The sequence below is a fragment of the Mesoplodon bidens genome, assembly GCF_964165515.1.
Source record: "Mesoplodon bidens genome assembly, chromosome: 14".
In the NCBI taxonomy this organism is placed as follows: Eukaryota; Metazoa; Chordata; class Mammalia; order Artiodactyla; family Ziphiidae; genus Mesoplodon; species Mesoplodon bidens.
In genome coordinates, this window is record NC_138170.1 from 74,860,394 (window position 1) to 74,877,550 (window position 17,157).

The 17,157-nt window shown below is 54.0% G+C and overlaps 1 protein-coding gene across 3 annotated transcripts; it reads left to right on the forward strand.

Annotated features, from left to right (window-relative positions):
* The first annotated feature begins 5,270 nt into the window (after window positions 1–5,270).
* OSR1 (odd-skipped related transcription factor 1) lies at window positions 5,271–16,905 on the forward strand. 3 transcript variants are annotated; one of them, XM_081253842.1, is made up of 4 exons: window positions 9,787–10,058; window positions 10,164–10,535; window positions 14,557–15,256; window positions 15,968–16,905. In XM_081253842.1, exons 3-4 carry the CDS (start codon window positions 14,589–14,591, stop codon window positions 16,101–16,103), a joined length of 804 nt encoding a protein of 267 aa, XP_081109968.1. In that variant the 5' UTR covers window positions 9,787–10,058; window positions 10,164–10,535; window positions 14,557–14,588; the 3' UTR covers window positions 16,104–16,905. The 3 variants fall into 3 exon arrangements, with proteins under 3 accessions (XP_081109969.1, XP_081109968.1, XP_081109967.1); XM_081253843.1 differs by lacking the exons at window positions 9,787–10,058; window positions 10,164–10,535 and adding an exon at window positions 5,271–5,531; XM_081253841.1 differs by lacking the exon at window positions 10,164–10,535.
* Window positions 16,906–17,157: the final 252 nt, after the last annotated feature.

Consider the following 17,157-nt stretch of genomic DNA (forward strand, 5'->3'; position numbering starts at 1 on the left):
TCTGGAGCCAGGAGAGGAGAAGAAAGGAAAGGCCAAGGTCAGGTTGCTGGCTAGTCCACACTGCTCACTCTTGGGCCAAAGCAGAGTTTGTGGGTCCCTGGGGCACATTATAGTTGGGTGATGCAGTTTTTCTAAGCTTTAGTCTGTGGGCCTTTGATTTTGTACATCTAGCAGCTTCTAGATGTCTATTCTAGAAGCTGAGATTAAATCCTGTGTTTAGGGCTAAGACCCTGAGCAGGGCTAGAGCCTGGGCCTGAGGATCAGAATGGGGTCTGCAGCTTCCAAGTCAGTAGGTCTGAGGCAGGGCCTGAGCTTCTGCATTTCTGACAAGTTCCAGGTGAGGCCGATGCCACCAGCAGACACACTTTGAGTACTGCCGAGGGAGGCTGCCTTCATCATGATCTTGGGCTTTGGAATCAAATGCATGTGGGGTTAAGTCGTGGCTCCAGACTTACGTAGCTACGTGACTTTGGGACAAGTAACGTGATACTTCTAAGCCAAATCTGCTCAGACAGAAAGTGAGAATACTCATCTTGCTGACCTCTTGGGTTTGGTGTGAGGATTCAGGCCGATCACGGAGGAGTGCAGGGCACGCGTGCTCAGGAGAGGAGAGAACCCTGGGAAGAACTGTGTGTGGCTCTGCCCTCGGAGGTTTCAGCCCACGTCCACTTCCAGGACTGCACTCTGTGAGCCTCGGCCCAGCCACAGGGAGGCCTCTGACCTCACGTCTCTGTTAATAAAACAGGGGTGACAGGAATAATGCCACTCTCCTGGAGGCGTCACACAACAGCTCCTTAAATCACTCCGAGGGTGTTAGCGATTGAAATCACTGTCCTTTCCATCAAGCCAGGGGCCCTGGGTGCACCTGACGCAAGGAAATCAGTCTAGACACTTTCAAAGAGATGTTTACGTTACCTCATCTGTACACCATAGGTGACTAAAATTGATCGTACTCATCTGGAACCCTTTACACTGCTTTTTAAAATTAATAAGACATGTAAAGTGGCATGTTTATTAAGAGGCATGTAAATAGACATGTTTTTACCAAAACAAAATTGGAAAGTGCTGTCAAAATAAAAACATAAAAAATTCCCTATTGGCCGGCACCAAATGTCATGACCCCAGTAACACAGGGGAATAATCAGCCATCCTAGGGTTTCCGTTCAGCTGTCTACACTGCTTCTGTGTGAATAACCACCCGTCAAACCTGTTACAAGATCCGGAATGTGCAGGGTGTGTGGGCAAACCCAATCTCACCATGTAACCCATTTAGCGCCTTCCTCCTTCTCAAAGCTTCCAGTAACACTCACATAATGAACTATGGATTGAAAAACAAGAGAGGCCCACCAGGTGATGTTAGAGGCCTCTGTTCCCCCCCTTTACCCCAAATGTGATCAGCTTCCCAACACAGAAGCTAATTCCCATGTGCCTGAACCTACACATCCCTGTGGCCTCTGTGTGACCTAACTTCCGAGGGCAGCTTTGCTGGCTGGTTCCCTCCAGGGCCTCTGTATTCCCAAGGGAGTTCTGCAGAAATGACTTTTTTTTCCTCTGCCGGCTGAGAGGGTTTTTTTTTCTCAAGACCCAGGATGACTCGCTCAGTTGGAGAAACCCTGCATGTTGGGAGCCTCCTACATGATGTGGGTGGAGGGAAAGCCCAGCCCCACCCCCATTTCACTCATCATCCCACGGCACAAAGTGGATCCTACAGCTTTGGAACTGAGAGGCTTTTGATGATAATCCAGTCCAGACCTCTTCTCTTGCAGAAGAGAAAAGATAAAGAAGAAACACCTACTCAAGTGCATAAACTGCTTTAATGAAGAGCCTTTTCTTTGGCTCTGGATAACTTTTCAATCCTCAGAATCCTCCTTAGCAAAAACCCAGATACCACAGGGCAGAATCATTCTTTACCAACAGTTCTCACTCTGCATGGGCTTGAAAGACCACCAGCATCTGAATCATCTGTGGAGCTTGTAAAACAAGCAGACTCTCAGGGCCCCCTGCCAGCCTCCTAAATCAGAAACTCCAAGGACCGGGCCTGGGAATCTGCATTGTGAAAACTCTCGGGGTGATGCTGTGGCTGGGATTTTGGACGGCACTTTCTTTTTTTTTGCGGTACGCGGGCCTCTTACTGTTGTGGCCTCTCCCGTTGCGGAGCACAGGCTCCGGACGCGCAGGCTCAGTGGCCATGGCTCACAGGCTTAGCCGCTCCGCGGCATGTGGGATCCTCCCAGACCGGGGCATGAACCCGTGTCCCCTACATCGGCAGGCGGACTCTCAACCACTGCGCCACCAGGGAAGCCCTGGAAAGCACTTTCTTAAACCATTAACCTGCTAACCGTCAGTTACCACTCCAGCAAGAACTAGCTGAGGACCAGCTCTTAAGCTGAGCTAAGGGGTGTTTGTGGGTCCTCCCTTTCCTCAGTGGGTGGCCTTTGTACCCGGTGGGTGGCTTGAGATGGAAATGCCCTGAGGTTCTCCACGCTTCCCTGCACTTTGCTGCCCATGCAGGACCCTGGGCATTGAGAACCCAGCTTTTTCCATTCATATGGGCCCCGTGGCCTTCTGCAGCTCCCCTTGGCTATCTTCTCAGAATATTAAGAAAGCACAAGCCCCTCTACCCTACATGGCGTATCCTTTTTAAGATAAATCTCCTGAAATGTTTGTGACAGACAGAATTTTTGGCAAACCAAGCCATGATTCCAGAAATTCTTTATCTGGAAGACATTGATAATCATGCTCTAGTTTTAAGTTTTCTCTCCATTCCCTTATCGTTGACATGTGATATGCAAATGAATACCCAAATATACCGAAAGGACCCAACCATTAGTCATTTTGAAGTGAAAAATCATGTGCTAATATATGTCCCTTTTTTGTATTTTGGATTTGCTCAGAGCGTTTCAGCAAATGCTTTTCTCTTCAGAGGAAAGGTTCTCATGTAGGGGTTTGGAGACATGACCAGCAAATGGATTTGCCTGGAGTCACCCGGGAATAAGGGAGCTATGGTGAGAGCTGGCATTTTAAGTGCCAGCTGAGACCAGGGAGGAAGGGCACCTGCCCCTTGATGGTGGCTGAAATAGGGAGTGTGGTTTCCTGCTCTGTGCAGATGTGCAGCTATACTGTGACACAGCTCAGATCCACGAATACCACTCCTTCCCCCGAGCTGAACTTCATGGAAATCAGAGAAACAAAGGTTCCTCTAGCAGAGGGGTTGGTCCTCTCCTAGCTTGCCGGTTACTCTGGACTTTCCCAAGGGGCAAATATAATGGAGCATCCTCAATTCCAATCTCTCAGCCCACCTCACACCTACCTCCTCAATGCCAGTGCTTGGGTCGTAGTCACACCTGCTGGATGGACACCACTCTTAGAGCTGCATCTGGATGCCTTCCAAGTTCCACGGGTGGTTGCTTCTCTCGCAGTTGGGCCACCACTTTGGGGACCCAGGACTTCTTCAGTGTGACAGTCTGAATGCAGGAAGACCCCAATCATAAACACTAAAGAGGCAGAAGCCCCCGTCCCCTTCCATCCAGTCAGTATCGTTATTCATGCATGTGGGAGGCACGCCAGGGCTTCACATCACATAGGGAGCTTTGGTGGCTTTAGTAGTTCTTTGGAATGTCTAAGTCAGGTCCCTTCCCTTTCCACTCCTCATTGCAAGCGCAGAATAAGGAACTGGGAAACCCTACCTCTTGCTGGAGCAGAGAGTGATGGGTGGCAGGAAGCAGAGCCCTCCTCCGACAGCCTGGAGCACGGGCAGGGAGCCTGTCTTTCCCTCGGCCCTAGCTTGTTTCCTCTGCACATGATCTCAAGCCTTTGCTGCAAAGAGTGCTGTAAGAGTCTTGGAATAATTGGTCTTGGAAAGCAATTTCAGCCTCTGTTTTCTTCCTTATTAGAAATTGTGCAATTTCAGCTCTAAACTTCCCAGGGTGCCTGCAAGGAGTTTTGTAAGGAAGTTGGATAGAGGCCTGTGAGAGCAGCACAGCCGAAGCCCCCAAGGATCTCCTACACCCTGTTTTCTTCTGTATGCAAAAGACAGACCAAAGAGCATGTTAGCAGGTATATTTTTAGGACTTCTCCCTTCCGGTCTCTATCCCGAAAGCCGGAGCTTTGATAACAAGGGAAAGAGAGCATCAAAGAGGGAAGAGATATGGGAACATATGTATATGTATAACTGATTCACTTTGTTATAAAGCAGAAACTAACACACCATTGTAAAGCAATTATACTCCAATAAAGATGTAAAAAAAAAAAAAAAAGAAGACCCAGCTTTGCTGAACTTGTAAAACGGAAAGTAGAATGGTAGTTACCAGGGCTGGGCGCCGGGGATTGGGGGAATTGTGGAGATGGTGAGGGTACAAACTTGCAACTAGTAAGTAAGTTCTGGATGCACAGCATAGTGATTATAGTCAACAGTACTGTATTATAAACTTCAAAGTTGCTAAGAAGCTAGATGATAATTGTTCTCACCACAAAAAAAGAAATTATAATCATGTGACATGATAGAGGTGTGAGCTAGCTAGCACTATGGTGGTGGTAATCATATTGCAATATATAAATGTATCAAACCAACTGGTTGTACACCTTAAACTTACACAGTGTTATATGTCAATTACATCTCAATAAAATTTAAAACAACTTTTTTTTTCTTTTTTAAGTTGCAGCTTTGCTGCCAAGGAGTAGAGAGGGTCCAGCTAAAATATCCTGTAGGGAATTCCAGGAAGGAAAGGGATCAGCAAAGGACCTGGAATCCAGTGGCCTGCCTGGGAGGAAAGTGAGGGTAGGAGGAGGCATGGCATGTTTCAGGGAATCCGATTCGAAGAAGCAGGCTCTCCCTCTCCATTCCTTTGGTTCTTCAGAAAGCCCGACTGGGAATCCTGGGAGGGGCCCGGGTCCAGATGCTCCTCCACGCTGGGGAGGGAGGGAAGAAGTGGACGCAAGAGTCAGAGCATCCTTATCTCCAAGGAGCTACCTAGGAGGTAGCGCTGACCCAGCTCGGAGAGTGCAGAAAACTTTCACAGTAGATCCTGGTTCATCGTTTTTCCCAGGACCAGAAACTAATGGTGGTAGAAAGTTGACAAGGATTTCGGATTCTTAAAAACAAAACAAAACCAAAACTACCCTCACAAATCTGGAGCAGGGGAAACAGAATCCGTGTTTGTTCTTTGGAAGGGCAGTGTGTAGTTTTACATGAGTAAAGGCGAATTCGTGACTCAGAAAAGAACATTTAAAGGAAAAAAAAAAAAAATCCCCCCCCCCCCCCGGAGACAACTGGATGTGAGACTTTTCGAGGAAGGGGCACCGGGAGATGTCACTTGCTCACCAGCAGGTGGCGCGTTTTCTTTAGGATTGCGTCCCCAAGTCTGTCGATAAAACATCGCAGCCAGACTTGCTCCGAGTTCCCTCGCCGGAAATCGCTATGCAGATAATAACCCTCCAGTGTCTGGAAATTAATTACCTCCAACGCTCATTCCTCCAGCGCCGACCGCCGCCTGTGTAGCCCGTCAACGACGTAGCGCCGCGGGTGTAGTAAGGTAATTCTGTCCGCAGGGCTTCCCCCTGACTATACGCGATTCAGTTAAAATAACTTTTTTTTTTCATCATCCACAGTTTGATTAGACACTGCGTCGTTTCTAATACATTTATTTCCACCTTTGAATAAAAGGAAAATTCAGTAATCTTAGAACGTAGATCCGTCGAAAATAATTTTGACAACTCATAGTTGTACAAAAAGTAAAAACTCCCCACAATTTCTGCGCACATTTTACATTTTATCTTCACAATTTAAGACGTGATTTTCGTTCCGTTTTACCGGTGCTAGTATGCCCAGCGTTTATGCAATTCCACATGATATTCGTGCTTCATACATCTCATAAACCAAGAACAGATATATGCATGCATGAATTTTTTATTTATTAAGGTGACAAATAGTTACAAGATACTTATGTGCTCATAAAGCACTTAGGAAACGGGAACTGCCTGGAAAAACAGTTCAGTTTCCCTTTCAGTTTTGATACTGTAACTTGCCTGTCGCTGTCACAATAAACACCGGCTCTTGGGTTCACCTGTGATCTATTCTCCTAAGACTCTAGCGTTGCTTGTACCTTATCAGAGCCTGTTATCTGCGCAAGTGTGTGTGGATGTCGTGTTGCCTACCTCCCGTGCTTAAAAACTTTTCCCCAAAGCTGGATTTTGACCTGATTGATCGTAATGGTTCCAGAGGAACTATTGAGCCATTACAATCCATCATCTAAATGATTACAGAGGGATACCTAAATCTCTCGGTTATTTGAAAGCTCTGTACATGCTTAAAGGGGGGTCAAATGAGCAGACCCCCAATTGTCCACAAAGTAGTTACAGGAAAGCTTGCGTTGGAAGCAAAAGCTCACCTAGTACTAAGTAAATTTCATTTTCTAAAAAAATGAGGTCACTTTTGTGTGGTTGGGAAGTGAGGAGAGGTGGGGTTCATTTTTTATCCAAACCCCCCAAAGCAAAGTAAGCCACGTTCTAGTTAATTTTCTGGAAGCTGCTCAATTTTCACTCCGAAGGCAGGCTGGGGCACTGTTCCTTCCGAGTGAGCAGGGGTCCGGAGAGGGTCTGGGGATGGGGTGGGGAGACCAGCAGAGGCTGTCACCACCCCATCGTGCCCAGGAAAGGCGGCGGCGGGCGGGGGCTCTCTGCGGGACTGGGCTCAGGGCGGTCCACGACCCGGCGCCACGGGCTGGCTTGGGTATCGCTTTCTGCTGGACCCCACCGGCACTGGCGGGGAGTAACCCGGACCTGGAGGCCTGGTTGCTACTGTGGGACCATTTCCCCGAGACTGCTCCGTCCCAGACTCGGGCGCCCGCGGTTGCGCCGGGCGGGCGGTGGGTGGGCGAACCAGAAGGACCAGCGAGGGGGGTTGCGCGGGGTCTGGTCCCCGGCTGGTGCCCGCGGGCTCTAAGCGAGCAAAGCTTGCAGACACGGGGGCGGAGTGTGCGGGACGCCCAGGAATGGCATGGGCGTCCAGACAGGAGTTTCTCCACCTTCACGGAGCTCTGGGGCCATAGGGTGGTTGGGTCCCCTATAGCGAGGCCGTTGACCATATTTGAACCATGATGTCCTTGCAAGTTTTAAACGAATTTGCCTTCGCTGTAAAGTAACTTGGTAGCCCTTACGTGTCCTGAGTCCTGCTCTGCTCAGTCTATCCAAGCTGCAGTCCAGGTGCAGCGTGGCGACCTAGACCTAGCTTAGTCTGATCAATTTCTCTTAAATGGGGGGGGGCCCTTTGTTCCCGTTGCGTAGAGAAGCCGAGGGGTCCTTAGCTTCCAGGGTTTCTTCCTGCGGTGGGTCCAGAGGGAACCAGGATCTGGTTGGTCTCCACTGGAGACTGAGGCCAGGGTTTGGGGGTCATCCCCTTGGCTGCTCAGATTGAGTTGGAGGACTCGATGGCAGCCAGCAAATCTTGAATTTCATTATTCCAGCTTTCTGGGGGTGTTCATTGTCCAAGACCTAGAAAGAATGGCGTTGAAGCCAGGTGTCTGAAACAGATCTGAGGCTGGGCAGTGCCACTGTCCTGCACCTCTCTCTCGCCTTGTCCTGTCCTACCTTGCAGACCAGCTCCAGAGGAAGCAGCTGGAGAGGCAAAGCCTGAGATGCTGGGCCAGGAGGGACCAGCTCCAGCCTTGCAGCCCCATCTTGCCCCACACCAGCTAAGTTACAGGATTTGACCTGAGTGGGGGTCAGTTTTCCAGATAACCTGGCAAAAGCAGCATTAAACAACCGGGTTGCATGGCCCTTTCTTTAAGATCCCTAAAAACTTCCTCCAAGAGCTCTTTAGGGATCCTCCTACCTGGAGATTTTCTAGAAGTCTTTGAGGCAGGTTGGCCAGGGGCCCTGATTCAGGAGAAAAAGGCAAGTGAAAGATGGAGGAGGCACAGTTGCACTGGGTGGCGTTCTGAGCCAGAGATGTACACCCCAGGAGGCTCCATCCTACCTGAATGTCCTCTTCCTAGGGAACGTTTCTTAAGTGGTCTGGACAGCCAGATGGCCCACTGTGGAGGCCTCTATGGATTCTTTCACTGCTGGTAATAAAAGGTACCAAGCTTGGTCTCCTAGGAGAGCCTGAGCCTTGTGCACACAGATTCCCTGGCCCAAGGTGGAAGCCGGTACAGTCCAGGAATGCCCTGTTGGACTTGCCCTCCCAGCCTTCCTTGCTCTTAGCACTTGCTACCTTGGAATCTCAGGGGAGGGAGTGATCTCAGCTCCTTCTGTTCCCAAGGGGCCTCCCAGGGGGCCCCCAAGGGCCAGAATGTCGCTCCATGCTGGAAGTTGCTAGGATTCCAGCTGCACAGACAAACTTACATGGGTCCCTTACTCTAGCACTAAACTGCAGGGGGTGAATGCAGTCCCCTGGGGCAAAGACTGCACCCCTTTTTCCTCCTCCCTGCCCAAGACAAAGTTACCTAGGGGCTGGAGGCCAGGTTCTGTTCTAAAGGCCGCCTGGGGGTAAGACCAGGGTGTCCTCCAATTATTCCTTTTTGGGGGGCATTTCCACTACCGTTTTCCTAGGTCAGGGAACCAAGAGTCTTTACAAAAAAAAAAAAAAAAAAAAGCTCAGACTTGCAGACTGAATCTGGACAAAGTGGCAGCTTCTTCCAGAGACGCAATACCAATATACTAGAGACCCACTGAGGCCAGGATCCAGTCTCCAGACCTCAGAGGGGTCATTCAGCAGCAGTCTTGGGGCAAACCCCAGGAGTGCAGTGGTGTGAATCTGGACTCACCCAAGCCCCAGAAACCAGCCCCTCCTCCGGACCCAGGGCTGGCTGTTCCCGAGAGATGGCGGGGAGGGATGTGGGCTGGGGTCAGCTGGAGGTCAGCTCTTAGAGCCAGGCAGTGAAGAAGGTACAAGTACTCTCCTTTTTAAAGCATAAGCAGTGAAGACAGAATTTCTTGCAGCAAGAACCCTGACCCTCACTTAGATCACAAACTCCACCTGAACCAGTCCCTTGGACTCCAAGGTCCTGGAGCTGAAGAACTTTTCAGCTTGAATCGCGTGCCTGTTCAGCTCATCCTCCAAACTCTCATCCATCCTCCTAAAATAAATGAAGACATGATTAGAGGGTGTGAATCCCAGAAGGTTTTGGGTCCTAGGGAAATAACTTTCTTGACTTCTTGCCCCATCGTCCGCCTCTAATCTTTCTAACGAACTCCATAACACAGGGTTTGGGGTCACCCATAGGCATTGGGGTCTGGGATACCGCTCTGGCACTGAGCACTCTCGGATGTCCAGGAGATGCTCCACGCCATAAGGGATTCTGGGAGAAGAGGCTAGTCAGCAGGGGCCAAGGTGCGCTGGAGCCCAAACTAAGGCGCCAGGATCCCGACGCACCGCCCCCCCCACCCCGACCTTGCACAGGCTGTGTCCTAGGCTCCAAGGCAGGGGACTGCGAAATGCGCGGTTTCAGCCCGGTTTCATCTGCTAGAGGTTGTTTTTCCTCTAGCGCGCCTGGGGGGACCTCGTGGGCCTAACAACGCAGAAAGGGTCGCACAGGACTGAAGAACAGGGGACGCAGCTCCCAGGAGGCCGGGGCCAAGCGAGCGCCGCTGCCACAGTCGGCTGCCCGGGTCAGCAAAACTTTCTCTCTCAGTGCGCATGCGCAGGGCAGGATGGTTAGGGGGCAGGGGAGGGAGGGGAGGGAGAGGAGGAATCCTGAGGCAAGGGGAGGGGGAGGGGGAGAGGGGAGGAGGAGGGGGGAGGGAGGGAGGAGGGAGGGTGGTGGATTAAAATAAGTAGGCGGCTCGGTGCTAAGGGGTGAGTGAGTCGGAGCTCGGTCTCTCCCCAGTACGTTCTCAGCCGCACCGGGTTCAGACCCAACGTAGGAGCCCCGAGAGAAGTTCACCATCCCTGGGCGGACAGGACTCCGGGGCCGCTGAGCGCTCCCGCGTGTCGGGCGCTCGGAGTCCCCGCAGCCGGAGAGGGGCCAGGACGCTGTGGAATCTAGCGCCTCTGGCTTCCCGGGTCCCCCGCAGCGGGAGCCCCAGAGACGCGCGCAGCGCCGGGACCGCAGCGGAATAAGGTAACTGCAGCCCTGGGCGCCCGGGCTCGGCGAGGGGAATACGGGCAGGACTCCCGGGTCCCCTGTCACCGATCGGCGGGTGTCTCCTCTCTCTCTCTGTCCCAGAAAGAAGCTCCTCTCGCCAAGCGAAGGCTGCAGGACCATTGTGAAAGCGAGAGCAGCTGCAGTCCTGGGCGGTCGTGGGTGCTGGCTCAGGGGCTTCGCGTGAGGGGTCCTCGGCCTCTGACCCTGGGGGAATGAGGGGGCGGGTCCCCACTACTGCCCCCCGCGCGGCCGGGCTTCGCGGAATCCCAGGCGAGGTGCTCGCGGACTTCGGAAGTCAGCCTGTGGCCCCCCCTCTAAGAAACCGAAGCAACTAAAGCGGGCACAGACTCTCCCGAGACGCGCGCCTAGCCCAACCTGACCTACCTTAGCTGACGAAGAAGGAAGAGGGAGCGCATGGATGGCTACAGCCGCAGGCGCCCGCGCCAGGGACAGGTGCATGCCCCCGCCGGGTCGCGCTTTCGTGAGCGTTTGTCTTTTGCCGAGTTGCGCTCAGGTACGAGGCCGGCCCGACCCGGGAGCGCAGGGCCGCGTGCCTGACGCCGCCTCGCACTTGCGCTCTGCCTTCGGGGTGTTCTCTATCCGATGATTGCTCTGTGTGGTCAAGGCCTGGAGCGTAACCCGCGACTGTCCTGGTGCAGGGGAGCACGCAGGGGGCGCGAACACTACTTCCCAATCAGAGACCCGCACGCCGCAGTAGCGGAAACACTGTGGAGCCGCGGGTGTCCTCAGTTTCGGGCTTGGAAGGGAAGGATTCGTTTGCTCCCGTGCCTGTCTCCCTTCAGGAGAGAAGGTGGGAGCCGGAGAAGAGAGGGAAAGATGTGACGGACTGCCTGCTGAACTAATTTCTCCCCCCAAACTTCTCTGATAAGAGGAATGAAAACCCACATCCATTCGTTTTTCAGCAGCTCGGCCAGTAGCGGGGTAGGCTCTTGGAGTACAGTGTAGCTGCGAGGGTTTCTTTGTTGCCACAATTTGGTAAATTTCACCCGGGTTAAGAGCTGCGCGCTGGCTCTTGGGAACAGAAACCACGTGCAAGGCTAGTTAATCTCTCAGGTTCATGGCCTCCTAGAGAAGAGAGGGGCTGGCAAGGACGCGGGGGGCGGGGGGAACGGATGGAGGGCGACCAGTGGGTAGATAGATGTTCTATCCGAGGCTCCAAGAAGTAATTGCGATTTCAGTAAGACCGGGGAGCAGATCGCTGAGGACGCAGCAGGCGTTTAAAAGCAGGGGTGATGGCCGCGTAGCCGAAGGGTTCGTTCGATCTCGTTCGTTGGGAGAATTAAACAGAAGTGTCCCGTGCTGGTCAGTCCTTTCGCCAGGGGTCCGGACGCCGGTCACCACACGTGATGGGGATTCTGTGTCAAGGATGATTTTCTGGGGCTGATGCTAGACTCCTCCAGGCGCAAGCTCATGGAGCTCGCTCTGCCCTCATTAATGCAAGCGGTTAACTCGCTCACGCTCAATTAGCCCCGAATCAACTACTTTAATAGACTCTGCACACTTCATTAATGCCCAGCATAGGGTTGGCTGCAGACCCGGGACTGGCGCTCTACCGCACGAGGGAAACAGTGTCTGCACAGCGCGGGGATCCGGGCTGGGAAGCGCGAATGGCGTTTGATGCGCGTGGTCAGCACCCTTACCCGCACCTCCAAGGTCCCGAGGTCCTAGCTCCTTGCCGAGTGGATGCCTGGCCTGGGGCCTGGGAAGAGGTGTTTCCTCTCGCTTTTAAAGATCTAAAGCCTTCACGCTGGGGTTCCGGTGTCAGGGCAACGGGAGCCAGCGGGGCCGGGCGTTCGCTCATCCCCTCTGGCGGGACAGGCGAGGGTGAGACTGTGTTTTCCTCTTAGCTGACTGCCTGAAACCGGAGAGTGAATTCGGCCCATTCTTGGGACTACTAGTGTAGAGAGCCACGTTTCGAACGAATTTCGTCCCCGGGAAAATCGTTGACGAGGGCCTGGGGAACCCTGCCCTCGGAATGTGGCAGAAAATAAACTGGCTGCGCCACTGAGAAAAAGAAATTGAGTGTTGGGGGAAACAAGATTGGGCAGATAGCCCGTTAAGGTTGGCTCCCAAGAGCAGTGTCGGCTGCAGGCGCCCGCTCCCCTTACCGAGCCCAAGGGCTCCGCTCCTGGGGGTGGGCGAGGAGAGGCCAGGTTAGTACACGAGGGATTGCTGGGATCCCCGACCCTGCACGGAGCCGGCCCGGGCTCGGGTGCAGCCCAGCGCTCTGTCGCCATCGCCGGGGATAGGCCGAGCACTAGGGGAGCAAGTGGAGGCCCGGGCGGCGCCCTGCGGGCCCCGGGGAGCCAGAGATAAGGATCTGATTTCCAGCGCAGGGAGGGGAAGGAGAGGTGACAACAAATCAAAGACCTTTGAAGTCGGCGAGTCGCCTCCTTTCTCCCCCCTCCCCCTTCCCAACCCAAACAGGCTCCAGCTTTCTCTCTGGCCCAATTCGTATTTTGCTTCGCCCCGTCTCAACGCTGTAGGAGGGTCTCGGGTCGTCCCTGGCGCGACCCGTGATCGACGTAACGGAGAACACCGCTGCGGAGGCCAGGGCTCCGCCGCCCGGGTCCTCTCTCCGCGTTCCCACGCAGATTTGTGCCTCCCTGAGCCCCAGGCCGAATTAATTGCTGCGGTCCGACTTGGTTTTCATTCGATTTACCCTGCGCGAGGACGCCTCTGCCGGCTCTGGGTGTTTTGCTCCCTCCACCCCCAGCAGAGCCCCTTTCCTTAGGGCCCACCACACCGAGAGTGACCTTCCCCAACGGCTTCCAGGGGGAAGGGCTTCTAGGTCAATACTGTCCTCAATCCTCCTGGGAACTGCGCGGCACTGCCCTCACGTTCAAAGCTTCCCTGTAGTGAAAGGCAGCCCGAGCCTGAGGGGCCTGGGCTGAGGGTAAGCTAGGCTTCCGAAGCTGTCTGGGTGGTGTCAGTGTGTGCTGTGAAGGAGGGTACAGAGCAGGGGCCTGGGAAGCCTAGGGGTGGGGACCTGCTGCAGGTTGGAAGAAAGATCTGAGGAAGAGGAGAGGGGAAATAAGGAGTAAAGGGAGAAGTGGGAGGCAGGTGATTGAGACAGGCAAGGAGAAGTGAGTCCCAAGCACCCTGCTCCCCAGTGACTTCTTGAGACGGACTTCGGCACTTGAGACCTTGAGAAGACCTCCCAGGGTCTTCTGTGTAATTCCACCTTTCTTTCTCCCTGTTTTTGCCTCCACTGGACCGACCCAAGTTAGGAGTGTCTGGGAGGCACAGACATAAAAGGTCTGTCTGCCGAGTCTAGACCTGTCCACGGAGGCTGGGGACCCTGACCAAGAGTCAAGAAGGCCAGGAGACTGCTTGTCACATCAGCATGACTCCCCTCTGGCTTTGCTCAAGCTCCCTGGCCTTGCATCTGGAGGGTGCGTAGCCCACAGCAGCTGAGGCCCAGCCTCAATGCCCTTGCTCATAGGCAAACCCACCTGCCCGGGAGGGGGTGTTCACCACAGGCACACACATCCTGAGAGCCCCAAGCCCCTGCCACCCTTTCCTGTGGGGTAGGGAGGGCACTGAAGCCCCCTTGTACATGACTGCAGATGTTTGAGTGAGTAAGTAAATGTGGCTGTTAGCGTCCTTGCTGAAACAAAGGTGATCCCCAAGGGCTGTGGATGGGAGTCAGTCCGCAGGGAGCTGCAGAGAGGGTGGTGTCAAAAGGGCTCCTTAACAGTGATACAGAAAAGCAAATTTGAGGTCAATGTTGAGAGCTGTAAGGAGAAACATGGCATGGCTTCTAGAAGCCAAACTGATGGTCAGCTAGTAGAGCTTAATGCACAGGAGCTGGGAGATGTGCAGACTGGTGGGTGTTTGTATGTGTGCTGTCTGTCTGTGGAGCTCTTTGTAGGTGCGGTGTGATCCCGTGTGTGTACGAGCGCTCCTCCCTGCATTTTGTTTAGTAGCACAATACCGCTTGTCGCAGTTTATCTTTGCACCTTGTTGTCAACTCTGCTTCAAAATGTGCGAGTCTGTGTTTATCTGTCGGCGTGCATTTCTGTATTTGTTTATCTGCACGTGAATGTGTAAGTGTGCTTCCAAGTTTCTGTTATCTTTACAGGAGAGTGTAATTCTCTGTTGACTAAGGCTTGCCTGGATGTAAGTCTTTACGCGACAGTTTCCCTGTGCTTATGCCTTTCTCAGTGTCATGTACACTGTAGACTGGTTTTAAGTTGGTCGCATTGCGTAGGATGTAGTTTGGTTTCTGTATCAAGTTGTGTGTCTCCGCTGGAGGCCATTGGGAAGGAGCCCTGCAATTTTGAGGGTTCCTGCCTTCTCGGTGAGGGCAGTGAGCTCCATGGGTGGGGTCTTAGGTTCCCAGCTCTGACTCTGGGGGACAGACAAGGTGTGGCTGGGCTGGAACTCAGAAGGAGGGCACTTACCCTGAACTTGTCTGTTCCTCTCCCCTCCCCTCTTCTTTTCCTTGCAGATCGAGATTGAGAACATACTGCAACTACGACCATGGGCAGCAAAACCTTGCCAGCACCGGTGCCCATCCATCCATCTCTGCAGCTCACCAACTACTCCTTTCTTCAGGCAGTGAACGGCCTGCCCACGGTGCCCTCGGACCACCTGCCCAATCTGTATGGTTTCAGCGCGCTGCATGCCGTGCACCTGCACCAGTGGACGCTGGGCTACCCCGCGATGCATTTGCCGCGGTCCTCCTTCTCCAAAGTGCCCGGTGCCGTGTCCAGCCTGGTGGACGCGCGCTTCCAGCTGCCCGCCTTCCCCTGGTTCCCTCACGTCATCCAGCCCAAGCCTGAGATCACCGCTGGAGGCAGCGGCCCCGCGGCGCTCAAGACCAAGCCGCGCTTTGATTTTGCCAACCTGGCCTTGGCGGCCACGCAGGAAGATCCGTCCAAGCTTGGCCGGGGAGAGGGTCCCGGGTCCCCCGCTGGTGGGCTGGGCGCCCTCCTGGATGTGACCAAGCTGTCCCCAGAAAAGAAGCCCACGAGGGGACGCCTGCCTTCCAAAACCAAGAAGGAGTTCGTCTGCAAATTCTGTGGCCGCCACTTCACGAAGTCCTACAACCTCCTCATCCATGAGCGGACGCACACGGACGAGCGGCCCTACACCTGTGACATCTGCCACAAAGCCTTCCGGAGGCAAGACCACCTACGAGACCACAGGTGCGGTACTGCGGGTGGCCCAGGAGAGAGCTGGCTGTCTGCTTATGTCCTCACCAGCCTCCTCCCTAATGCGAGACCCACCCCCTACCAAGTCCAAGCCTCCTAAGTTTCTGGGATTCCCCCAAATCGGGAAGGAAACCAGCAAAGCTCAGGGATGGGCTCCTGGAGCAAGGGTGGAGAGAACATGCGAGGAATAGGACCCAAGCTCCAGACAGGCACGCACAGCTTCCTCCCTCTGCAGCGCTGTGCGATAGAAGTTTCTGCGATGATGAAAAGTGATACGTGGCACAAAAGACAACCAAGCCCTTGAAATGGGCAACTAGTGTAGCTGAGAAACTAACTTTTCAGCTTTACCTAATTTGAATTTTAATAACCACATGTGGCTGGTGATTACCGTTTGGGACAGCACAGCTCCAGCAAATTGTCCCACCCAGGTCCCCTCACTCACCTTCAGTGTTGACTCAGGCCTTACAAGGAGGCCATGCTGGCCCCCGGTTAGGAAGGCAGGGGTCGGCCTAGCTGGACCTGTGCACGGTGCAGACGGAGGTGTCTCCTTCACCTCCCTGCTCCACACTAGCTACTCCCAAACCTCCTTTCTTCTGAGGGCAAGCTCCTCATTGCAGTGGGAGGGGATCTTGGATAACTATTTATAATATTTATAACATTGGGTCATTTTGCAAGGATTAATTCTCGGTCTGCTTTTGCCCTCAGATATATTCACTCCAAAGAGAAGCCTTTCAAGTGTCAAGAGTGCGGGAAAGGATTCTGCCAGTCCAGGACTCTCGCTGTCCACAAGACGCTACACTCACAGGTGAAGGAGCTCAAAACCTCCAAGATCAAATGCTAAACAGAGCCTCCGGGGCACCCGGACCCTGGGTCACGCCGCCCCCTCTTCCAGAGGGACCAGAAGCCGAAGGCGACTCTGGCGGGCAGCGGGAGGGCCTCCCGGGACCTTCCCCCATCCCAAACGCGTCCCCCGGGGCCCGGGCGCACGCGGAACTCCAGAGCCCCGCCCCGGGCCGTGACCCCGGCCGCCCGGGCGGCTCCCCCAGGACGCGGCTAAACTCTTGGCCAAAAGGAGGTACTCACGTGGCGGAAGGAAAACTGCATTAAAAAAAAAGAACGAAAGCTTCGCGGAGCCGCAGCGGCGCCTCTCCCAGAAGTATTACTTTTTCTATTGTTATTTTATACGTTTTCTTTATTCTTTTTTTTTTCTTTGACCATATAAGCTTGTAACTCTGACTGCGGAGAGAGAGGGGAGAGGAAAAGAAGTTCTGTGCTCTCTCGCAGCCTCCAACCCCTCCTCCCGCCTCCAACCCCACCCCTGGGAGCCTGCAAAAGTGTAATCCCTGTATCTGCTTCAGCCGCCGGGCCCCAGGATCGCGGGGCCGGGGAGCGCCCCTCCCAGCTCCTGCCGCGCAGCGGGCCCTGGGCTCCCGGACTCCGACGGCGGGGCGAGGGCCTCGGGCCCTGGGGCTGGAGGGGACCCGGCCTCCGGCTCCCCTGCTCCGCTGCCCCATCACCGCGAGCGAGCAGAAGGCTAGGAGCAGGACGATGTATTGCGATTGGCACTTTATGCTGACCATCGGTAACGGACATTTATCACTGGAGTTTTTAAAAATATTAAATAAACGGTTATTTTACAGGCATTGCAGGATGGGTGATTTCCCTCCCAAACGCAGGAAACTGGGCGGCTCCTTTCTTTGAGAGGAGCGGGTTTCGCTGCCCAAGCCGACCTGTCCCACTTCAGCAACTTTCCCCTAAGGAGCGTCAGCGGTTTGGGATGGGTGGAGCAGCCCTCCTCTCTCCCGGTGTTGGGCAACCTCGGACCCCGCCCATATTTATCTTCTTACTTTTCTCCTCCACTTTGGCCTGAGGGTCTCAGTCTCCCCAGTCCTCAT

Coding starts and splice junctions, on each gene's coding strand:
- OSR1 (XM_081253843.1), top strand. CDS start 14,589: ATGGGCAGCAAAACCTTGCCAGCACCGGTGCCCATCCATCCATCTCTG. Junction 15,257..15,967: donor GACCACCTACGAGACCACAG/GTGCGGTACTGC, acceptor TTTTGCCCTCAG/ATATATTCACTCCAAAGAGA.